The sequence below is a fragment of the Poecilia mexicana genome, unplaced genomic scaffold, assembly GCF_051168715.1.
Source record: "Poecilia mexicana isolate PSO_F unplaced genomic scaffold, ASM5116871v1 scaffold_2, whole genome shotgun sequence".
NCBI classification, from domain to species: domain Eukaryota; kingdom Metazoa; phylum Chordata; class Actinopteri; order Cyprinodontiformes; family Poeciliidae; genus Poecilia; species Poecilia mexicana.
The window spans coordinates 40,503,753-40,529,007 of NW_028263371.1; the positions used below are offsets into that span (position 1 = coordinate 40,503,753).

The window sequence follows — 25,255 nt, forward strand, 5'->3', positions numbered from 1 at the left end:
AGTGATTTCTTGATTCTACATGTCAGGCAGTAAGCCTGGCTGTGGGTTGTTAAATTGAACTCAGCTGTCCTACAAATATGGTTTATTGTTATCAATTAAGTTATCACGACTCATTCAAATTAATTAGAGTTGATTAAGTAAGATTTCAAATGTGCCCAGATTGCCTCGATGGCTTTTCCCCCCCGACATAAATGAAAGCATTATTTGCAAATCTGTTGTGTACAGTGTTTGTGCGTCAATAAACAATAAAGATGTTCTGAAAAGTGGTTTAGAAAAGCCTTGAAATATTTGCAGACTTATAAGTTTTATAAATCACTTATAAGTCCGTTTTGAACATCAAAATCTGTTAACGCTACGAAACTACCATCTATTTTATTTTATTTATTTTTTTTATTGCGAGATCAATTCAAATTGGTTTGGCTGAGTCACTCAGAGCCAATATAAACAAAGTCATGCCCCCCTAACCCCACTGAGTACTGTTTGTCATGCTCGTTTGGGGAAATCAACATACTTCTTAGAAGCATCATTGAGATGTTGGACGCAGGAAGCACTGAGTCACAGCGCTGGGAGGCGGAGGAGCTGATCTGAGAATACGGGCGCGCATTTCATAATACTGGCAGAGACGCTGCGAGCGCTGGACGGGAAACGGTTCATCTCGCAGAGTTCCGATTATGAGTTTGCGGATCTATATCCAATACTACACGAACGGCTGACTATGCGATATGGCCGTACAAGGACTTTTGAGCAGCGTGTTCTCATGCTCGCTAAGCCCCAAAAGAATTTCCAATAAGAAGCTGAGGCAGACCAGGAGTTTGGATTCGACTTTGATGCGGCACTGTGGTACCGAGGTTGAGGAGACTTCGTATAAGGTGAGTGACCTTTAATTGATTTGCTTTGAAGGCAGACGTGTCATTGCTACGTTTTGTTTTCGATCATACTGCAGAGAGTGGTGGCTATGGTGGGCGTTAGTTATTCCTGCTGGAAATCTTCGAGTAGAAACTCATAAAGTAGGAACTTTGAAGAGACCAAACTTTCCAAAGCAAATTTCACTCCCCACTTCATTAGCAAAATTCAAGTTACACAGGGTGTAAGAGCTGGTTACATTACTGTTGTTTCTGTATTACTCACAACATTGCGAAATGAATGAATATCATAAAATAATTAAATAAAAAAAAACAGAATGCAGAAGGATTAACTATACTAACTCATTTTATTTCATATAGTGTTGGTATTATTTAAAACAAAAATGCTGGATGGGAGTTGAGTAGAAAAACCTCCCTAAACTAATCAATCACAGTCTTCTGCTGTTGCAACATCACCAGGTCTCTGGCTAACTGGAGAGGTCTGCTTACGTGTGGACCAACATGTTTTACAGCTTGTTGCGTCACTACAAGTGATGAATGTCATCCCTTTTCATCCAATTTACACTAAATTATGTCCTCTGTTGAGATGAGTAAACTGTTGCACATTTAAGAAGACTGAATGGAGACATTTTAAAGGTGGTGCTCCGGAGGAATGTGCAAAGTTGAGACAAGTGTTGATGTTAGAACTTGCAAAGCAAACAGAATTTTTTTTTCTTTTTTTTTTTAGGATTCACTTCAACATACCTATTCCTGCATGAAACATGGTGGTGGCAGTATGATGCTGTAGGAGACAGCAGGGGCAGGGAATGGGATCTGAGTTGATGGGAAGTCAAACACAGGGTGACAGTTGAAGAAGATATGGTAGAAATTTTAAAAGACATGAAATTGGGTGGCAGTTCATTGTCCAGAAAAATATGGGAAGTTTTGGATCAAATCTAATATTCAGGTGTTAAAATTCTCCGGTCAAAGTCCAGACCTGAATCTAACTGAGAATGTGGCAAAACATGAAAGTTAATGTTCAGAGAGGCAATCCATCCAATCTCACTTACCCCGAGTAAGTGAGATTGGATGGAAAAGAACGTAAATCTTTTTCAGTTTACAGACATGCAAAAGTTTTGTAGCTGTATTTGCAAAAAGTAAGTTATTGACTTGACAGCCTGAATGCTATTGTAAATCAAAGTTTACAGGTTTTTTATTTGTTAGGAGAAAAAAAAATCCCCCCAAAAACTGAAACTGTTTTCTTTTCCTTCCGCTCAATAAATTGTGTTGTTCAGGTGCATGAAGTCTGAATAAAATTATAGCAGGTTGAAAATATAATGGATATATATATATATATATATATATATATATATATATATATATATATATATATATATATATATATATATATATATATATATATATATATATATATATATATATATATATATAGGTGCATTTGTGCATACCCCTGCTTGTCTTCTTGCATAACCACTTGCAGATCTCACATCAAACAACACAGAGCAACTCTAAACTTGTGTGGAGGACAGCGAAATTGCAACTCAATGTGCAGCAGCTGCTTTGCAGAAAGTGCACTGGAAGCTATCACATTACTAAATAAAACAGAGTACTAAATATTGGAGGCAATCTGCACTGTTGTGCTTAAATTTTCCCCATGGCAACACTGTTTGTTTATCATATTGGAAATATATCATTGACCTGACACCGTAATAGCCTTGTAATGAATGCCAAGTATCTGTCCTCTGGAGTTATCAACACTAACTCCACAGCCAGAACTTTTTCCTTTTTCACAGAACCTGAATGAAGCTGGGGAAAAAAAAAAAAGTGAAACAGATATTTGGGAGTATGCATGAGGTTAAGGTCTTTTGGGCAAGTTTTTGTTGTTGAGATGTTCATGCCATTGTTAACCACATTGTTGTGAAATACGCTATTAATGAATTATTAATCGCCAATATTTAATAATTAAATATTAATTATTATTTCATTGTAAAAAACAACCTGCACCATCTTGATGTTTAAGATGGTGCAGCTGCACCGTGTTTTACAGTCACAACTGAAAACAGAGGGACTGAGCTCCTGCCTGAAGACTCACATGACCAGGCTGTCAGCTTACAATCAGCTTACAAGCCAGTGCCTTTGTATGCAAAAATCTTTCTTCAATTCAGTAATCAAAGTCACATTTTTGTGGGTGTGCATATAGTCAAGTTCTCCTCTCAGGGACAATGGTATCCAAGCGACCACTGCAACAACACGTCAGGGTCTCTGTTGTTTTGGATGTTTTGTTCCCCCTTTTTCACATGAAACTACTGCACCTCCACCCAGTAACGGCCCCAGTGCTGTAAGACTTCCATTTCAAGAGTGACTTCATTTGGCTTGTTCAGGTTCCATCTGGTGTAAATGTATTAAAAAAAACAACCGTTGCAGCTTTTGCATATGATTCCGCACGTATGACGCTGTGCTAATTATAAATGTTTAATTGTGGGTTACATAGCAACACAGTTTGTAAACTTGAGAAGGTTTCCTCACAAGAAGTTGAATATCACTCCTTTTTTTTTTTTTTTTTTACTGGTGCGCTCACTTTGGATCTCTGCAGCCTGGGCCGAGATGGAAAGCAGAGACATCTGGTTTACATGAAGAAAGCTTCGACTCTTATTTCTCACAGTGCAGCAGCATGACCTGATCCTTGGCTACAATCCCTCAGGCACATATTTCTTCCCACTAGAGACTTTACATTTGCTTGGCATGGGGCTAGACTTGCTGGGCTGCAGCGACTGTGGCACCTTACGATCTGGCATTTGCGTGGAAAATGGAAATAAGTTTAAAACATCGCAGGTCGTTTGCAGTTGTAAAAGTGAAGGGCCGGTCATTGTTTCGGAGCAGTTTGCGCCAACCTTACATTGCAACCTGTGTGTGGTCACACTGCAGATATGATCTGTTTTGTCAGAAGGGTTTTCTTGCTGTAAACAGAAAGATACCCACATACTTTATGAAAAAAAAAACACATTGAAATGGGAGCTTTACAAGAAGGGACATATGGTTACAATGGCTTATCAAAGTGTAAGATATGGGTTGTTTGTCTTCTGGGTCACCCCAGCATATCGTGTTCAATTGTGGAACAACATGAGAAAAATGAGCACTTAAAACTTTATCAAAAACATACAACAGCAGCATAGAGCAAAGAGGTTTTACATAGGTATTTGGCAGTAGCAACTTGTATGTGATATGTGCTGATATCCTGCGCACTTATCCCCAGCACTGTGTACAATGTCACTGACCTCTAAGTGTTCTACTTTCCCTTTAATATTATGACAACAGGCGTGAAGGCTCTCCTCCAGGTCTGTAGTTAAATGTGACACTAATCTTTTCTCTGATCCACAGCGTGCCCAGCATGGTTTACTGCACTTCATTTGAGACAATTCCGCTTTGCTGCTAGGTTAGCCTTTGGATATGGCTTTGTAAGAAATCTGAAAGTATTTTCTTCGTTTATTGTTTCTTTTTTTTTTTCCTTTGCATTCTTTGCATTCTCTTTAATATTGTCTCTGTGGAACTTTGTCGGAAGAGCATAGAGATTATGAGAGCTTTAGAAAAATATATTTTTTAGGATGCTCCAAATAACCAGTTTGGATATGCTTCTTCAAATTAAATTTTGCCATTCATTTTCCCCCAAACCCCCAAAGGAGCCTCTGATGGAAGCACCCAGAAAGCTTTATGACCTTTAGATTGAGCCGTTCGTAACGCCTTTGTGAGGATATAATGCTATTAAAAATAAGAATATGGTCGCTGGAACAGAGGTCATGAGGTTAATAGGAGGCTTAATCTAAAGGTAGGAGGATGCAGCTCATAAAACTCATCAGATGATGTTGTTGGCCAAAGAAGCATTTTTACTGGGTCATAATTTAGATGACATTTTAATCTGTTTTTGTGTCCATTAGGCTGGGGGAGGAGTATGGATTTACAATGCAATAAATTGAAGGGCAGTGTTGTTTCTGTCTCTGGGGATCATACTCCCCTTTAACCTCTGCAGGTCAATTCTTTGTATATCACATTAACTAAATAATAATAAAAAAGATGTTTCTGTAGAAGTGTTTCAGATCAACTTTTAAAAAAAGAAAATCATGGTGTGCTTTTAAAAATGTTTTTATAATACCTTCCAAACACTGATCTTCCAAAGGCTGAGCTTTCAAAGGCACATATTTTAATGGATATGTTTATTTACCGCAGAAAAATCCTTCTGCGCTAAAGAAGGATTTTCTGTGTCAGGACTTTTTGTACCTGACACATTTTTGGCCCCTTCAATCAATCCTAAGCTACTTTCCCAACCATATTTAGAAATCTATTGTACATGTATGTTTTTATGTGGACATGTTTTCAACTTTACATTTCCAGCCATGTTTTTAGCTGTATGTGGAAGCAAGATACACATCTGAGAAGCCAAAAGAAAAATACCCTAAACACTCAACTAAAAATACAGTCTGTCATATTTATATATAAAAAGTGTCACAAAATACATAGTGTTCATGAACATGTTTTGAAATTAACCTAACTATCAAGAATTGTGATTTGAATAAAGCAGGAAATAGTGATGAAGTAATAACAAAACAAATATGCTTAAGAAACTTGAGTAGATGAGTACAGGCTATAAAAAAACAAAACAAAAAAAACACTTATTTTTTGTTTTAAATAAACAAAAGATAAGTGATTTAATTTCCACAGTAAAAATCGTATTTATTTATTTATTTATTTATTTATTTATTTATTTATTTATTTATTTATGACTGACCACTAGAAGTTGATTAATATCTGGTTCAGAGATCACAACCATCGTAGAACATTTACCATAGGTTTTATGGTAATAGCTGAGGGTTATGGGTAATGTAGTCTTGACAATTGTTTGCCGTTGTCGAACTGTGCCAAGAGCTTTAAAGTGGATTCATTTGAGGTCTTTCGTTCGACGCTAATCTGCCTGTACACACTTTAATCTGTTTGCGGTAAATTAAGGAAGAGACCGACGCCTCCAGGCAGCCCCACCCTGTTCCATGCGCTTCTCTCTTTGACAGATGTTGGATGTGTTTGGTCGGTCAGCTCGGTGTTTCTCTCCGCGTGCTCGCAGTGACCCCTGGTGGCCAAGTGTCACCGTGATTCTGATTTAGGCTCATTGTTGGGAAGAGTTGGAGCGAAGTCAGGTGGCGCAGGTTAAATTGTGAGAAAGTTCAGGTTTCAACGGAGTTCGGGTGACGTTTTGTCTTTGGAAAGTAGGTTTTTCGTGATGGGAGAACGAAGCAGCATCCTTTGTCTTGTGAGTAACTGCTGGGTTGAGCTTTTTTTTTTCTAGCTGTTTGAGTTAACTGTGGCTTATGAATATTTCAAATGTGCCCCGAAGTCACCGGGATAATACATAAAGGCAAACAAAACACAATGACGCAAATGCATTGTTACCACGTAGTAAAATATTCTTTACTGCCTTAAATATACTTGAAATATGTTGCTTAATTTATAATAGATGTTTTTTATTTTCTTTTAGAAAAAGAATATTCTTTAGTGTGTGATAGATGCTTTCATTTGCAGTAGCTTGTGCTCACATTGTTGTACTTTTACAACGCCACGAACTGACTAATAGAAGATTGGGCAAAAATTTCCAAATAGAAAAACGACAGGGTTTGATACAGAGTCTTACAAAAGTATTCATGCCTCAGTCGTGTTTTTCTCCATTTATTTTGTTCCAACCACAGTTTTCAGTAGTGCGTGACTGTAAAGTGAAGGAAAATTACGTATGGTTTTCAACATATTTTTAAACAAAATTCAGCAAATTGCGTTTGCATTTGTCTTCCATTTGTTCTGAATTGTTTGCATTTTCTTTTTTTTTTTTCTTTGCAAGGCAGCTCAACTTTTGTCAGATTGGTTGGAGAGTGTGTGGACAGCAATTCTCAACCCTTTTGAGTTAGATTTAGGTCTGGATTTTGACTTGGTAAAACTGCAAGTATTATTTATCCTCTAGTCCAAAAGACTTTATCCTCTAATTGATTACTCTTATGAGTAGTAAGGTGTGCTAAGATGTTGCCTAAAATGCAACATCTTAGGACACCTTTTTTGTGCGCTTGATGTTCTGATGCATAGATGCATCTGCAGCTAAAAATACTTCTAAATTCAACATGTGAAAAGCTCAGCCCTTTCTGCTTGACTTAACATCAGTGCTTCTGTGTGGGGTTACTCTTTTGACTATTTCCTGGATTAACTGAGTAATAATTGGATAGCAAAAGGTGCTATCAAAAGACTGAGTATGTTTGTTATTTTAGCAAATGGCATTGTTTTTTTGTCTGTATAAGTCAGTTAATGATTGATTAATTACTTCTTACACTATGGCCCTTGTTTCATTCATCTTCCCATCAGCAACCTTACATGGTCCCTAAACATGTCCACAGTATAATGCTGTCACTACCATGTTTCATTCAGGGTGATGCGTTAGGTTTCTGCCACAAATAGTATTTTGTATGAAGGACAAAATGTTCAGTTTTTAGTCTTCTCATATCAATTTAACTTATTCTGTGTATAATGCTCTTCTTGCCCAGACTGCTATTTTTTTGAAGTAACTTCTCAATTTGGCTGTCCTCTGTGCGTTGGTCTATGAGACTCCACTGTTTGAAAAGCAATTAGTTGCAATACTTTTGCTTGAGTGGTATCAGATATAACAAACTTTTTTTATTAAAAAAAGAAGAAGAAAACAATGCACTTCTTTGTCTTGGTCTGTTATATAAAACGTGAATATAGTACATCAAGGTTTGAGGTTGTAATATAATACATGTAAAAAAGAAAAAGAAAAAAAATTCAAGGGCTACAGATACTTTTATGAAGAACTATTACATCTGCAAATTAATCCCTTTTTAACTTGTGCTGCAGAATTAACTCTTGGCATCCCGAGCTGAGGAGTATTCCTCACCTCCATGGATCTCGCTCAAGTTTACTAGATCAGCGTAATCTTTCCAGGCATATTGTATGAATTACTTTGCAGATTTCCTCCCATTGTTTTCTAGGAAGCGCTGCTGCTTCTCAGCAAGGCTTTGAATTAAAATTAGCCACATCCACATGCACCTGTAACCAATCAGTGGATTTTCATTGATTCAGACTGGGGGCTGGTATGACTCACTGTTTTATGCCTTTCTGACAGGATTATTTACCTAATTTGCTGGGATATTTAAACACTCAAAGTTAAGTGACTCCATTATGAGTGGTTATTTCTTTGTATCCGTTTTTTTAAGTTTGGCTACTTCTTAATTTTTGGTTTATTCAGACATTTTTATTTTGTATGGAGGAAACAAGTAAAGCCATTTAAAAAGTATAACATATGTGTTTCCTAAGTAAAATACAGTAAAATGAGGAGGGGGACTGTCCTGTAAGAACTGGGCCCAAATGTTTGCATTTGCGTTACAGTTGGTTGCTTAAAAAAAAAAAAAAATGCCTGCATCACTAGAAGAAAATTACATATTCACATTGCTTTCATAACTGGAAAGCATTGGAGCAAAACTGTGGCATGGTGGCATGTCTCGGCTTGACCCACTAACACCTGTGATTATGCGGGGGGGAAGGGGGGTTACAAGGGTGTTGCATTAAAATGTTCAGCACAATACTTGGAAATTACTCACAGAACCAAACAGGCTTTTTTATCTGAAGACGTCAACAGAAACTGTGGGAAGGCAGCTCGCATTTGCATCAGACACAGAGAAAGTTTCACCTCAGCCAGAGTCATACAAGAGGAATTTATGCTTGTCAGAATTGGCTGGCACGATTTGCTCAATGCATGTCGCGTTACCTCTGACCTATAAAACATTGCCACATCTCTTCTTTCTGCTGGTAGGTCACATAGACGTTCAATTTGGTCCAAAAAGATGAGTATTATTAGTTGGTCATCCTTTGCAACTCAGAAAACCATTAAAAAAAAAAAAAATATATATATATATATATATATATATATATATATATATATATATATATATATATATATATATATATATATATATGTAGGTACTCGTTAAACATTCTGTCAATGTTACCAATAAAAACAGAAAAGACGAGACATGCAGACAAGCCTTGTAAAATGTACTTTGCTGGCAAAAGTTCAAAGCTGGTAAGTAAGAGACGTCTTGAGAACAACTGAAAACGTTTTTTACTTCTGAAAGAATGTAAAGAGAGAAATGAATGTCTCTGAAATCTACTACATGATTTCTTGTGTAGGTTAACTGACTTAGGGGATTTAAGACAAAACCGTTAAGAGGATATCAAATGAGCGCTTAAAATTGTCTATATACATACCTATGTTGAATAATTTATTTAGATCTAAAAAGATGAATTATTTTAACAACATGTTTGGAACAAAGGCTTAAAAAATAAGTTATTTCCTGTTCAGAGGGTTTTGATAGAGTGGTATCCTTTTTTTTTACAATGTAGAAGAATAAACATGAGCAGTATGGTATTCCTTGGTCTGTAATGTCCCTGTACCATTCTGCATCCACAGTCTCTATGGTAACCAATTGGTGTACTGACCAAGAAGTCATAGTTTCCACTACTTTCTTGCTTTTAACTCTAGTTGCTATAACATCACTATAAATGGAAAGATGTTTGACCAGCCCTCCAGTACATTTAGCTGGATCTTAAGATGCAGCCATAAATCCTGATGAAACCAAATTTACAGCATGTCATTACTTGCAAACGTCTGTGCATGCTCTGTAAAAACTCTAGATAATTCATCCTGTAACTTGAGATGTGTTGCCCAACTTCCATCCCCAAACAAACTGCATTGTGTGCAACCTAATTCAGCTTGGTCAGCTAGCTACCGCAGAAGCAATCAGTTATGCAGCTTCTCCTTCATATCAAGTCATACTTTCATATATCAACAAGGCTTACCCTAAAAATTAGAACAAAAAAAAAAAACAGCAACTTGGAGTATGGATTACTAACAGGTGCATCTCAATAACTTAGAATGTTACTGAAAAACTGATTTATTTAACTGATATGATACAAAAAGCAAAACCTACATAGAATCAATACATTCATACTGAAATATTTATTTTTTTGTTAATTTTGAAGAAAATGACGTAAGTGAAATATGAGCTAAACTTCTCTGAAATTTTAGGTGAACTAAAATTATTTTTTTTATAAAGTAATGTATTTAGCGACATTTTAGAGAAAAAAATTTGTAATGGCCAAAATCGGAATTGGCAGATCGTATTTTTTAAAGATCGGTAACTGGTGGTGCAACCCTATGATTGTGAACAAAGCACATTCAAGTGTTTGAGGAACTTACAAATGTTACACCCCTTGTGTAAAGGCACTCCTGAACCAGAAACAATATCAAAAGTGTCTTACCTGGGACAAAGGAAAAAAAAAAATCTGCTGCTCAGTGGTCCAAAGACTTATTTTTTCTATTTCATTTAAAAATCAAAGTCCCAGAATATGTGAAGAAGAGTGGAGAGGCACTAGAGGTCCAATATAAAGTGTTGATTCAGGAACCCACTGTGTTTTATCAAACCCAACATTTCTATTTGGTGTGTAAAATCATCATAATTGCAAAGCAGAGCTTTCTCCTCATAATGTATGTATAGCATTTCACTTTTTAAATGAAAGCAAAGTTATTAATTCATTTGAGTTATTGAGAGTGTACCGTTTAATAAAACTTGAAGCTATCGAGACAAGTATAGAACCATATTGCAAAATTTGTTAAACAATGCAAAACAAATCACTGAACTCATTGGATTTTTCCACAGTTGCATCTAATTCGTTATGCACTTGATGCTTTTCAATACTTTGTTAACGTGCTAACTGGGGCTCCAATAGGTAGATATTTCCACTCTTCTGCCATGTTTTGAAGCTTGTTGTTCTCACATCCTGGAAACCTGGTCTCAACCCCTTTGTGAAATTTTGACTGACTCGATTGCATCTGTCTCTTCATGTAGTTTCAAACTGACATAATGATGTTGACTTCAAGACTCTGTGTGGGCTCAGCAGCGGTTACAGAACTCCTTATTGTTCTCGTCGTTGAAGATATTTCTTTGACAGTGTTTTGGTTGTTGCGACGCAGAAATAGGAACCTGGAGCCAGATACATCCCTGCCACATTTATATTCCTCTTCTTACGATTTGCGTGTATGAGTAAAAAAAAAAAAAAAAAAAAACATCTGCTATGGTAGCTCAGTCCTAATGCTCGTTTAAATGGAAGTGAGCTACTTCACCGTAAGCCTTATCCTTATAATGAGTTACTAAGCCTCTTTGGAACATGGCTCAAATGATTGCCTCAATAGATGTGGATCAAAGCACTTTAATCTTCAGCATGAAGATGCTTAAAGCTTGAGAATGTAAAATCTGATTATATGCCCCCTTTACCGCTACTGTGTTAAATCTTCACAATTGCTTTAAAATGCCTTTTGATTCATTAAAATAAAGGATTATTACTGACTTTTCAGAGTGTGCTCTGAACTACCTGCGTCTGAGGCAGATATGTTAAGGATTAGAATTAAAGTGGAACATTAAAGTGTTGTATTAATGAATTCACTGTAAATAATTCTGTTTCTTGCAACATTTTGCACAACTGTTGACAATTATTAAGTAAACGGTTTTACTGTTTGTAGAGCTATGGTGCAGTTTGCATCTATCAGACTGAGTGAAACAGCTATCAGCTTCTGCATACCAAGGGCCTCTTCAGTGTGATATACAGTGCTGCGAAAACAAGTCTTTGCCTCCTTACAGTTCTCTTTTGTCTTTGCTTTTTGACACAGACATATTTCAGGTGATCAAATCTTATTTTTTTATACCTGACGAAGACAATCTGTGCAAAGGCTAAAAGCAAACTGTATAGTGGCCTACCTGTTACATTATTATTTATGTATTTTTGTTCGTTTTAACCAGCCACACCTCGGCCTAAGTACAGTAAGTGAACCACAGTGACAGCTATCATCCACAAATGGAGAAAACGTGAAACAGGGATGACCTAAGACCAAAAATACTTGAAAGGTGCACAAACATCTGACCCCAGAGGTCACAAAAGAACCCAGGATGATGTCTAACTCACTGCAGGCCTCACGTGTCTCAGTTAATGTTAGGGTTCATGATTGAACAGTAAGAAACAAAAACGGCAAAAATGGCATTCTTGGTAAAGTTCTAAGAGAAAACTCCAGCTGACCAAACCGAGGAGAAAGGCCAGTCTTATATTTGCCAAAAAAAAAAAAAACAACAACATCTGCAAGACTTTTGGAAACTATTCCCCAGACTGATGAGACAGAAAAGAAACGTTTGAGCAGTTGTGTATCTTGTCACATGTGGCATAAATCTAACTGAGAAAAAGAACATCATACTTTTGGTGGGAGTACTAGGGGTGCTTTGCTGCTTGGATATGCTTTAAGATCATGATGGGATGCATATACATACACACTACAGGAATGTTCCATTTATCACAAGCACTTGATGATAATTGTTGCAAGGGTGGCATAACCAGTTATCAGGTTATATCAGCTTATCTCTGTGTGAAATTAATGATTAATGTTAATGATCTGAAACATTTAAAGAACAGCTTAATGTCTTTTTTTTTTTACATAATTGCTAAAACCATGTTGTGACAGTATAATGAGACAGATAATCTGTGAATAGCTTGATCTCCTCCACCTCCTCCCAGTGCTGCTATTGTTGCCTGAAGAATTACCCGTCTCCCAGGCAGAATCAACCAATCAGAGCCAGGAGGAGCGTCTTATCGCTGTCAATTAACCTTGTGAATGTGCTGTTAAATGTGCTAGTGGTGGAGAAGCAACTCACCGTTACAGAAAAACTGTTTATCTGCTGCGAATAGTGGCCATGCTAACTAACTTTAGCATTCCCGCCAGGCTCTGTTGATGGAGAGAAGCTGTAAGGAAGCAGAGTGCAAAAGGGGAAGAGGGAAAGGAGTGAACAGCGCACACATGGCCATGATTGACACCACTAAGGACCGCCTCCTGGCTCTGATTGGTTGTTTCTAGTTGGGACTGGGAGGAGCTTGATTTATTCTTTTCACAATTCCCCCCATGTATTATAAGCCTGGCGGGCCACCAGGCTTCACTTATACCCCCACCAGGCTAAGCATGTTTTTTTTTTTTTTTTAAGTCTTTTTAAAATGTTTACATTTTTTAATACTTTATAGTTGGTGTTCAGGTATTAATCTTACAATCTTTTAATAACACATAAGTATAAAGTGATATTTTCAAATTATCTGTCAACTTTAAACACAAAAACATGACGGGTTGATGGATGAATGATTGCCCTAGTGCCCAACCACCAGGCTTAGCAAGTTTTCTGGGGGAAACCTTGCTGTCACAACATAGTGACAGTTTCACAAATATGTAAAACATTTTTTTTTTCTAAACTTTACATTTTGCAACTTCAAGTGTGACAAGCCAGCAAAAACAGAAGAATTCTGTTTGGTTGGCAACTTCAACATCAAAACTTTGTCTGCTTTATTGAATGAATGATATCTGCATGTCTCTTCAGGGTGACATCACCTGGAATACATCTTTGGGACCCAGCATTTCCCTAAAGCCAGTCCCACTGCAGAGCCTCTCAGAACTGGAGAGGGTCCGCCTTCAGGAAGTTGCCTTCAGGCGACTGATTCGGTGTCACGACCTCGGCTGCCATATCACCATTCCAAAATGTACTTATCTTCCTCACACACTTCACACAAATATTCGCTTCTGCAAACCTCTTTTTGTTTGTTGACATATGTGAACATGCACAGATCCAGTTACTGGAAAACCTGGTAAATATCTGTGTGAAAAGCTGGAAATAAATGTGTCTTTTATTGCAGTAGCTGTGATGTAGTTAATGTAACCTTAGTTTGTCTTTCAAAAGCAGGAGAAAGGCAAATACATGTTTTTGTAGAGCTGGAACCATATTTTCCATTGACTTTATGCTACTGCAATAAAGGATTACTTTCTTATTTGCTGATGTATCTGGAATTCAGGTAGATATGAGGAGTATATGTTTATGTCATTTAGTTTGCCATGTATAGATCTAGTTCAGGAATGGACACAAATCAATCAAACTGGTCTAATTTCATGTTGGCTCACAGTTTGAATGCATGCCACATAAACTTTAAAAATATACCTAATGCTGCTTCCAAGCTGTCCTCGTCACCGCTCTGAGGTTCAATATGTTGTGCAACTTATTCTTTCTCTCCTTCACCTGGTGAGAGGCAATTAAGTTTTCTAGTTTGCATCGAATCAGCTTCAAGATTGCCTATTAAGAAAAGCTAATATTATTGAATCACTTGCATTAAAATACTGATTTTATTCACCCGAGTATAGTGCAAAAATGACATTGCTTGGTTGTGTTTAAGAAGGGGATCAGTAGTGAAACAAGCCTGAACAGGAGCTAAATAAACCGGATTTTTGTATTTTCTTTTACAGATGGCCACAAGCACAAGAAGTCTCTTAGGAAGAAGTTGGATTCGTTATCTAAGGAAAAGAGCAGAGACAAAGGTAATGCCGCTCATGACGAATAGTGGTGTCTCTCAAATTTATCCTGTGAGAAGATTTCACACAAACATCACAGCAGAATGGTATAGCTGTAAATCCCAAAACGAAGTCATTTTCAAGCCTGCGGAGATAAACACAGTTGTATTTTAGATCCGTGGGAGCGTCCTATTAGTTTCTTGGGCCTTGTCAGGCTCTGACATTTTAAAAGCAGCTCTTATCCTTTTTGGCTGAAGCTGTGTACACTCACTCCACCAAACACACTCTCAGCTGTTTATTCGCTCGGAGCTGTGAGTGATCAGAATCTTCCAGTACAGAGGAAGCTGTGATCTTCAACCAGCGTGCTGCCCCGCCCGCCGCAACAATGTGGCAGGAAAGTGATGTTCTCCGTCAGAAAGAGGCAGTCAAGGGAAATAACTAAAACAATCTTAAGTGGAGGCTCATTCGTTGCAGCTTATCCTCCGGCATTCCCAGCCCCCTCTTTCCTCTTTTTCTCCTCAGTCTTTTGTTTACAAAGGCACTTGGGAAAGTATGCACTCACTGAATATTAAGTGCGTGCTCTGCTGTTGCCAGTTCCTCTTTATTTTTAGTAGAATTTATTTAAGATTCTGCTAAAATTTAAATATGTTTCCCTGGAAATTATACAAAGGATAGAGTGCTTTGAAAAATGTACGTAACTCTTAAATCTCTGCACATTTTGTCACGTTACAATCACAGTGTATTTTATTGTGATAGACCCACATAAAGTAGGCTACAGTAGTAACGGAAACGTACACTTTTATATGGATTCCTATATATATGTCTTGCATTTGTATTCACCCACCTTCATCCTATACCAATAAAATGCTAAATTGAAGAAAATATAGAAAACTAGCACTGAATCTAGTCCTTAACACACTATTCCCAAGCTGAAATTTGGTGATGGCAGCATCATTATGTGTGGATTCTTTTTCTCTAGGGTTAGAGGGAAGCGCATAAAAAGGTCAGTGGAACGACAGATGGAGATAAACATAGGGCTATTATGGAATGAAACCCATTAAAGGCTGCAAAGGAGAACAACATTAAACATGCAGCTGGACTGGAACCGTAATAGAATGGACCAATCAAAGTCCAGATCACAATCCCTACTAAAACATCCCTGGGAAGACTTGAAAATCTTTCACTCCCTTTCCCCCTTTCAGTCTGTGCAAAGCCGTTTGACCCATACCCAAAGGTACTAGAACCTCTAAGTGCAGCAAAATGTAGTTCTTAACTCAGAGCAAATGTAAAAATTTAGAAATCCCTCATTCTTTTCCCCACTTCTGCCTTATTCTGTGTTGGCCTATCCCACACGTTTGTCATAAAGTGCTTTTAAATTCACAGTTGTGTCATAAAAAATATGAACAAGTTGAAGAGGTATGAATGCTTTTATGAGACATTGTGAACGAGACATGACTGAAACTATGTGTGCCAACTTCAGCTTTAATCACTGCGTCTTGCTCTCCCCCTACTCACACAGAGACTTCGCCGCAGGCGTTTGGCATACCGCTGTCGCACGTCATAACCAACGACCGCGTGCACAAGCTCCGGCACGATCACCAGCGGGAGGAGCAGAGTAACACTACCGAACTGATGCTATCCTTCCTTCACCTGTCCTCTGGCTTCAAACGGCCTAACAAGGAGCTCTCCAGCAGCAACTCCTCTCTGAGCTCCACCCCAGAGAGCCATAACGATTCTCCACTCCCCAGCACGCCAGACATAGCCTCACGGACATCCAGGAGGGTAAGCCTTTCTGTCAATAAACCTGACTCACTCATGTAGAACAACAGGGGATCTGTCTGATTACAGCCGCTCTGCAGATTTCGGTGGGAATTCGTGACCTTTTCAGACATCCGCTCTGCATGCAGATGTTGCGGCCTTTAAATGAAGCCAGCGCACACGTTTTCCTGCAGCAACGCTGAGCTGGTTTGCGTTCCATTGACTACATGGTTGTCACTCTTATGACTGACAGGGTGGAGTGTCTGTGGATTGCATCACTGACCTCGATGATAACCAGGCTCGGCTGTTGGAGGCCCTTCAGCTGTCTCTGCCAGATGAGGCAGCCGGGAACAGGAAGAAACCCCGCGACAAAAAGCTCAGCCTTAACCCTATTTACAGACAGGTGCCGAGGATAGTTGATCTCTGCTGCCAACACTTGGAAAAAAATGGTACAAACTTCAGAAGCATCAATCACTTTATGAGCGTGTATGAGGTTGTTGCCACTTGTGAAGCATTCGTGTCTTTGTTCAGGCTTGCAGACAGTAGGAATTTTCCGCGTTGGGAGTTCCAAAAAGAGAGTACGACAGGTAACCTTCTGTACTTTGATCAGCTTCCTCGATGTTTAAAAAAAATAAAATAAAAATCCTTTGCAGCACTGATTGTGATGATGTTTCATCTAGCTCCGTGAGGAGTTTGATCAAGGCTGGGAAGTGCACCTAAGCGATGAGCACTGCGTCCACGACATCGCTGCTTTGTTGAAGAAGTTCCTCAGAGACCTGCCTGACCCGCTGCTGACAAGAGAACTGTACACAGCTTTCATCCACACAATGCGTGAGGAGCACACAGACACATGCAGTCTCGATGAAAAGTTTGCATTTACTCACCATGGGCATGGATGCTGTGTAAATTTGGGACACTTAAAGATGCGATATAAATGTTTGTTTTTTGTTTTTTTTAAGTGGTACGGTAGTTCAGTTCGAATTAGTTTATTGCAAACATTACTGTAAAATTAAAGAGTAAAAAAAATTTACTGCCAGATCTATATAGTCAAGGAATTACTTAAATAAAACTTTTCTAACAGTTTTAATGATGACAGTTCTTAAATATCAAGTCAATTACTCAATAATCTTGTTAATATCTACATAAACATGTACACGTTATGTATGTATTTGTGCGATGTTTCATTTTGAACCATTGTGAATTTGAGAAAATCCACAATCGCCCACTGACTATTTATTTTTTTTAAATCTCTAAGTTATTTGATCATTTCTTCTTGGAAAAAGAACTGTGAATGAAATGTGTCTACGGGCCACAATTTATATAACATTCATGCCAATGGTTGGTGTCGGCAAGTTTTTCACCGGCTTTGTACGCTATTTTGATGTAAATGTTTGCATGAACTTTTTGATTATGTTTTTAACTGACTAAAGTTGATGCACTTGTGTTTCTGCAGTGCTGGATTATTCCAAACAACAGAGTGCCATCCAGCTCCTCATATTTCTGCTTCCTCCCTCTAATAGCGACACGCTGCAGCGCATCCTCAGCTTATTGTCCACTGTGTCCTCACATGCTGAAGACAGCCTGGACACAGAAAGACGAAAGGTAAAAAAAAAAAAAAAAAAAAAATCTCCCCCTCTTTTGGATGAGTTGAATAAAGCAGAATTTGCTTTGTATAACTCATGGGACGTTTATATGTAATTTCCCAGATTGTTTACATTACTCATCACTTTGATGTTAATTACACATTTGCTTTATTGCTTAGACACAAAAGCAAAAGCCAAATACATAGAACCTCCCCACCCCCAACATGATTAGCCAAAAGAGGGTAATTTGCATCCTCCTAAACAGACTGTTCCCCAGATTTAATGCGATGAATGCCAGCAGCCAGCAGAGGGCAGTTGGACAGATGTGCCTTGCATCTGCAGCCTCTAATTTGAAGAGATTACTGTGCCAAAACAGCAGCGCCGTTATGCATGTTAATCGATTACAATTATCTTCATCAAATGATTCATGAACACTCTCTCCATGAAGCACCATGAGCACACAGACACCAGGCTTCTGTGAACATCCCTCCATTATGGCCTAATTTGTTTTTTCTCCTGTTATAAAGCCCAGTACCTGTGAGCATGTGTGAGATTAGGAGGAGGCATATTAGGAACACTTAGCATCTATTTATTTTCATTTTGCCTCTGTGCACTGATTAGATTTTGTGTAATTTTTAGGTAATTACCTTGAGATGGGTAATGTGTTGGACTGAGAATAATACAGGGCTACATTTTAATTTGTGTCGGACTAAACGCGCTGAGCTAATGACGCAAAGAATTTATTTCTCTGATTATATTCTACACCCTTACTTTTTTTTTGCTTTTTGTTGTTTTTCCTTATTGATATGAAATGACATTATTCTGGTAAAGTTTTTAGGGGGATGTATTTTCAAAATAAAAAGATCCATTATTAATGCTGGCCAGCTCGTGGCTCACTTTTACGACAGATAATGAAAACTTCGACAAAGAAGCTGCCAGAACATGGATGGTTTCAAGTTCTAGATGGAGAGGTCTGCTGGGGGGGGGGGTCATCAAGACAGCAGCGCACTCCATGCTATTCTTGATGAGTCAAAGCCTTCTCTGCCTGTTTGAACAAGCACAAAACCTTCCTGGTGAGATTGTTGTGACAGCATTTTTGCATACTTGGTGCTGCATTGAGCAACAGCCTGCCTGATAGCAACAGGGGTGGCTTGTCCATAATTCATGGTTTGCATACCCCTGTCAGACGAATTCGAGCAGGACCGTGAAACCCAGGATATCATGCCACTGGCAGCCCTGTAAGCACACTTATCTATTGTAAGGCTTTTGCTAGGAGTGTTATCTACGACCTCAGCAAGCAGATGAAAATATTTAAAAAATAAAAAAATAAAAAAACATGCAAATGCCTCTTGGTGATAAGAGATTGTTATGCACTGAACTCTCCATGAAGAAGCGCACACTCCTCCGAATTGCACGTAGAGGGAAATTACTGACAGATTTAGGGGAGTTGTGGGTTCTTCAAGCGCCGTCTTAAATGTGAAATGTATATCCCTGCTGTTGAAGTGAAGACTTGACATTGCCTTTAGCCACAAAAAGAACAGAGGACTATGTGAAGAAGGGAAAAGCAGAACTCTGAAAATAACTTCAAGTTTCAGACCGTCAGCCTGATGATCAGAAAAAGATAGACAAGTTGGATTTTTTTTATGCATGGCTCATTCTGACTCAAGTCACTATATGTGGATAGAGAAACGGGCCATCCATACTGAAAACCTCATCACTTGCATCCTTCTATACTGGTGAACAGTTGATGAAAACACAGATGGTGCTTCGTTCTTCACAGTAAGATGGAAAGTGACAGTGGAGCTGCAGAAACCTCCAATGTGTGCAGAGAAATTTTGCAAATTGTCATAATTGCCTTCGCCGTGAAATTATGGCTGAAGATCCTGGAGACTTTGTAGAACATTTTTTATCTTGTTTGAAGGGAGCCAGGTGTTCACATTTCCAGTCTTTCCCAAGAAAGGGCACCGTAATTTCCAGACTTTAAGCTGTTTCTTCTTTCGAGCTCTTTGAAAATTGCAATACGGCTGATATTCAGCTTTTTGTACAAACAGGTTTCAAAAAGGCGAGACTACTGTGTGAATAAGATGACAACACAAGCCGAAGAGACAAACGTATTATTGAGACCAACAATGAAACTAAATGACTGTAATGTCCACAGAAACAGACCTTGAACAGAATCATTGACCTAATAAGTTTTTTTGTTGTTGTTGTTTCATTTTTTAGTAGATTTATTTGTAAAAAAAAAAAAAGAAAATTCTATCATTGTTTTTCGTTTAGGTTCCAGGAAACAAGATGACGTCACGCAATTTAGCTACAATCCTTGGTCCCAACTTGTTGCACAAGCAAAAGAGCTCAGACAAAGAGTTTTCTGTCCAGAGTTTTGTGCATGCAGAGGAGAGTTCAGCCATCATCAGTGTTGTCCAAAGGATGATCGATGCTTATGATATGCTGTTTATGGTAAGTGGAGCACAGGGGCATTTAAAGCAGCCAAAGATAAGGTGGAGTTCAAGACAAACCAAGTCACAGATACGTCTTGTTTTTATGAGCCATTGTTGGGCTTAACAGAGTGAAGCCACATAAAGGAAATGTAAACATCGACTTAATAAACCAAGAGAAGGTTTTATAGGTGCTTGTAAAACAAAGCTACATCACTAAAGTAAGTTTGTTTTTAGTCCAGAACCTTGTAAAATGAGCTTTTATCTACGCTCAATTTCAAGAAATGAGAAGCCAGATACTGGAAGCACTCCAGTATCTGGCTTCATCTTCTTACGTTTTTGCTTTTTACAGGAATTAAGTCCTGCTCTTTGAAAAGAACTCACAGAACTCTCTCTTTTATGTAATAAAACAATCTGTACTGCTATTTAAAAATTAGAAAATTAAAACTAGTGATGTGTACTATGAAATAAATCTTTGCTCTTCATAATACGACTTTCTTTACTGCTACGAAATATGTATTTGATATCGATTATTTATAAGACGGTGAAACAAACTGGACTTTTGCTTTACCTAGGTTCCTGCAGATCTTCAGAATGAGGTGCTGATTAGCTTGCTTGAAACGGATTCTGATGTTGTCGAATATCTGCTGCGAAGAAGGGCCTCTCAGTGCTCGTAAGTTTCCAGTAGTTCCCCTCTTTACGTGATTTGTCTGCTAGGCCGCTGATCGTTTTTGTACGTTATTGAGATCCCGTGATTTATTTATTTTTTTCTCTTCTGTTTTCTTCGCAGGGAGTCAGGCATTCTGAGCCCAGAAGATTCATTTTCTCTGACAGAGAGTTGCATGTCTAGTGACTCCCTCAAAGCGTCCAGCGGAGAGGTGTCTCCTTATGACAATAACTCTCCTGTGCTGTCAGATCGACTGCTACTTAAGGACACAGAGCACAGCAGTTTGAACTCAGACAGAGATCCCATACGCCCCAGGCAGTACAAACTAAGTGACCGTTCCAAAGATGGATCAGGAAGCGATTCGCCAATCCTCTCTGCTGACAAAGGTGAACAAAATGTATTTTATGACATGGTTGTACTTTAGAAGTAGTTTGACTCACTCACACCCTGACACCCAAATTGGCACAAGAGGCAATGCAACAGAGATGTTTGGAACTGACCCACTGACTTGTCTTTCTGACAACCAGGAGAGCAGAAACCTGTGGGATGAATAAGATTAAAACTCAGAGACATAAAGATAACACATTTTAAAAGCTTAGGATAATTTATGATTCTCTTACATTTAGGAAAACTTTGAATGTCCAATAAAAATTAAGACAAGAGGAGTAATAGCTATCAAGTGGGTTCATGTACTGTCTGAGAGGCGTCATTTCACGCAAACTCTTTTTGTAAATTTGTCACAGTAGATCCCAATAATAATAATGTATTTTGGGAGGAACGGGGGGGGGGGGGGATTTTAAGTGGTAGACCAATGCAAAATGGAGAGATAAAGTTGTGAAGAAGTTTGAAGTTAGGTAAAGAAAAAAAAAATAAAACAATATTGATCGCTTTAAAAATCCCACTACGTGTTGTTCAATCATTTAAACAAAGGAGGCAATTGTAAACCTACTTTTTTTTCTTCATAAGGGACAAGAAAACTGGTACAAGTTGATGAAAAGATTAATGGCCTGTGCATGTGCAAAGCTGATACATTAAACAAATAAGATTATCAGTCGTAACTCCAGGAGATCAATGAAATTTTCACTCTGCATGGTGTATGTTGGGATACACACATGCAATACTTTTAGGATTTTTATTTGTCAAGTATTTTGATAGCCGTGTATCATTTTCCTTTGACATCTATGTAATGCCATTTGCTGCTCTGTTACATAAAATCCCAAAAAAACAGACAAAATGTGACTTTACAAACAGTGAAAAAGTTCAGAGGGTATGTATATATAGCTTCTTTAGAGATTCTCCAGGTTCAATCCAGTGGGATTTCTTTTCCCCCTACTTTGTTATAATATAAACATTTCTAACTTTCCAGCTGTTACTGGAGCTAAAAATAATTCATCACAGAACTGGAACAATGCACGTGCCAAAAGCACGCAGAAACCAGCCTAAAACAATCACGACTTTATTTATGTCATATTTCCTGCTCATATAACCATGCATTAAAGCAGACAGTATAATCTTTTTTTTTTTTTTCCTGCTTCTCTCAGATGCCTCGGCTGATTGTTTCTGGGACACCTGGCATGAGCTCTTTGGGAAGGATTTTATTAGCCATCACATTACTGGTAACAAAATTATCTCCGTTTTATCATTTCTTTAATGCTCGCTCCAGACGGCCTTGGGATGTGGAATAAATGCAAAATGTTAAACGATTCCCAACAGGCTCCCTTGGAGATACCTCAGAATGTGACTCGTATGGATCGTCGGAGGGATTGAGCAGTCACCAAGGCAACAACAAGCTGCCCGTCGGAGCGACACAAACATCATTGGGCGTTTTGGAGAACAGGCCACACCTCCCAGTGACTTGCAGCAGCAGTGGTCCTCATGACCACAGAGAGCAGAGGCAGCCAGAATCATCGTTACATCAGTCACTGAGCAGCCAATCAGGGGCTGTTACCCCAGACAGCTCAGCACAAAGGACAGGACGCCCTACATGTCCGTTATTTATGGACAGAACAGAGGTTTTGTCTCCTTGTCTGTGTGCTGGATCGGTTCGGGAGACTTCAGTTGCTCCCTGCCCAGTCTCTGTTTTCAACCGTCAGGCCGACGCCCAGACGTCGCTGCTCCCCCAGCAGAACCCGCCCGCCCTTCAGACTGTAGGTCCAACAGAGAGGAAAACGGGCTCTGACTGCTCAAACCTACAGACAGAAAAGTGGCACGTCTGGCAGATGATGTCAAGTAAAAATCCAGAAACCTTCCCAGAAAGTTTGGTGTGACTCTCATTTCAGCAACATTAGACTATCTTATGAATGTTTATTTATACGTTGTTTAAAAATAAATAAATCAGCCTAACTTTTTTATATTGTTGTATTTTCAATTTTTAGAACTTTTAGACTGTTTGCTTGAAGGATGCTTTTTTACATTGTTTTTCTTTTTTTTCTATTAATATTATTATTATTATTTTATTGTGTTATAATGTTTTATAGAATTATTTAATACAAAGAAATTTTTCGCAACCCGACCATGACAAATATGTACACTTTAATGCCATCAATACAATGCTGTGAAAAACTATGTGTCCCTTCTAAGAATTATTTTGTTTTTCTTTTTTTTTTTCTGGTCACATTTAAATCCCCCTATATTGTTAACCAATTTTATATCAGACAAAGATGACCTGAGTGAATATAAAAAGCAATTTTCAAATTATTTTATTTCCTGTGAGAAAAGAAATAGCTGTCCAAACAAACTATTATTTTAATTATTGGTCCTTTGGGTAAAAAAAGAAAGTAGTCGGTCCTCTGACCACATTTTGTAGTTCAGTCCCACGGAGAAACCATGGAAAGTTGGTGAAACTTCCAAAGACTGTCCTGCCAGTTACTCTAAAAGCACACCAAGAGCTAATCAAGAGGCCACAAAAAGAACCAAGAACGTCCAATCATTGCATCAGCCCGATGTCCAGACATTGCTGCATTGCACGGCTCCCCTGCCTTGGTTAAGCTCATTGTTTATTATTTAACAATAAGAACGAGACTTGGCAAAAATTCCACCCAAATGACATTTTCATGTTAAAAGCCACTTCTGACCTACAATAACACAAAAGCCCATCCCCCCCAACCCCCCCCCCCCCAATTTCTAAGACTACTAACATTAATATAAGCATAAAGGTGGTAATGTGAAAGTCTGGGGTTACTTTGCCACTTCAGGCTGAGAAGACTTGCATGAAATGGTGGATCCAAGTGCAGTTATTCACAGCCCACCAGCAAATCTGCCCAGATTAAAAAACAAAAAAAGAATTAATGTTTAGAAGGGCTTAGTCAAAGTGCGACCTGATTGAGATACTCTACAATATTGCTGAATTAAAAAAAAAATAAAATAAAACATTATGCAAAGAATGGAAAGACTTCCAGATCACCTAATGGTAGTTGCTGCCACCAAAGTTGGAATAGCCAGTTATCAGTTTTGTACAATGATTATTTTTTCAGATAGAGCCAGGTTGTTTGCATAGTTTTCTTTTAATAAATAAAATCTCCATACTGAAAATTGCATGTCATCTACTCATTTTATCTGTCAGATGTTAAAATGTGTTTTATAGCGGAAAACATTTAAGTGTGAAAACAAGCGAAAAGGGAAGAAATCTGTGAAAGAGGAAAACAAGTTTTCACAGCAACGTGCACCTGAATGTCTTATTATGCTGAATGCAATAATACCACAATGTACTTTGGTTACGATTTTTGCTACAGTCACAATAGTGGAAATGGTGCAATCTGTGTATGTTTGTGTGTTCCAGGAAATTAAAACTGGAGTGTCATCTTGTAAACGTGTCATTTCGCTTCCCTGTTACATTTCAACTCTTTTTCATGCCTCACACTCCCCACTTCTCACCGTGTTTCACCTAAAATCACAAGTTATATTACATATACCAGATATATTTTTACATCATTAGTTTATTTTAAGTGTTTCATGAAAAGCGGTTATCAATTCATATGACAGAAAAAGTGCATTTTGTTTTGTCAGATATTTTTTTCCTTACACCCTTCATCTGTACCTTTCTTGTTTATATTATAGATGAAATATGGAACCAAATATCATTCAGACGCCCACAAAATCAACTTTAAATTGTGTTTTGTCTTTGAACTACACACGTTTGTCACTGTCATTGAAGTAATTCAGTATGTACTTTTTTTTTTTTTTAAATCTAGTCCAAGCTTGATTTATTTATTTTTTTTCTTCTCTTCTTTGTTGAATCCTTTATCCTGCCCCTGGAGACAGTGGCAGGTTTGCATTTGTCAGGCAACCAACACCACACAGCGATGTGACCTTTGTTTAGATGGGCAGACAGGTAGGTGTCACTCTGTGTTCACACAGTGTCACTCATCGTCGATAAATCTCCCGAATCTCGGCTCAGGGATGGTCACCATGGTTTTTACTTAGGAAAACACCAACCAGCTTTATCAAAGCATCACGTCTATTGATTGTGTGGTGTGCACATGGATACACTC

At 38.2% G+C, this 25,255-nt stretch overlaps 1 protein-coding gene across 2 annotated transcripts; it reads left to right on the forward strand.

Annotated features, from left to right (window-relative positions):
- The first annotated feature begins 250 nt into the window (after positions 1-250).
- arhgap6 (Rho GTPase activating protein 6) lies at positions 251-24,573 on the forward strand. Of its 2 annotated transcripts, none has more exons than XM_015013977.2 (13): positions 251-869; positions 13,364-13,523; positions 14,278-14,349; positions 15,842-16,104; positions 16,334-16,529; positions 16,612-16,667; positions 16,761-16,911; positions 17,534-17,682; positions 19,941-20,120; positions 20,674-20,771; positions 20,889-21,151; positions 22,307-22,381; positions 22,479-24,573. In XM_015013977.2, the coding sequence occupies exons 1-13, from the start codon at positions 723-725 to the stop codon at positions 23,030-23,032; spliced, it is 2,364 nt and encodes a 787-aa protein (XP_014869463.2). In that variant the 5' UTR covers positions 251-722; the 3' UTR covers positions 23,033-24,573. The 2 variants fall into 2 exon arrangements, with proteins under 2 accessions (XP_014869463.2, XP_014869464.2); XM_015013978.2 differs by lacking the exon at positions 251-869 and adding an exon at positions 5,636-6,159.
- The last annotated feature ends 682 nt before the right edge of the window (positions 24,574-25,255 follow it).

Excerpts from the sequence above, each read along its gene's own strand:
- arhgap6 (XM_015013977.2), top strand. The coding sequence starts at position 723 with ATGGCCGTACAAGGACTTTTGAGCAGCGTGTTCTCATGCTCGCTAAGC. Across the intron at positions 870-13,363 it reads TTGAGGAGACTTCGTATAAG|GGTGACATCACCTGGAATAC; the intron begins GTGAGTGACCTT and ends ATGTCTCTTCAG. Across the intron at positions 17,683-19,940 it reads TGGACACAGAAAGACGAAAG|GTTCCAGGAAACAAGATGAC; the intron begins GTAAAAAAAAAA and ends TTTTTCGTTTAG.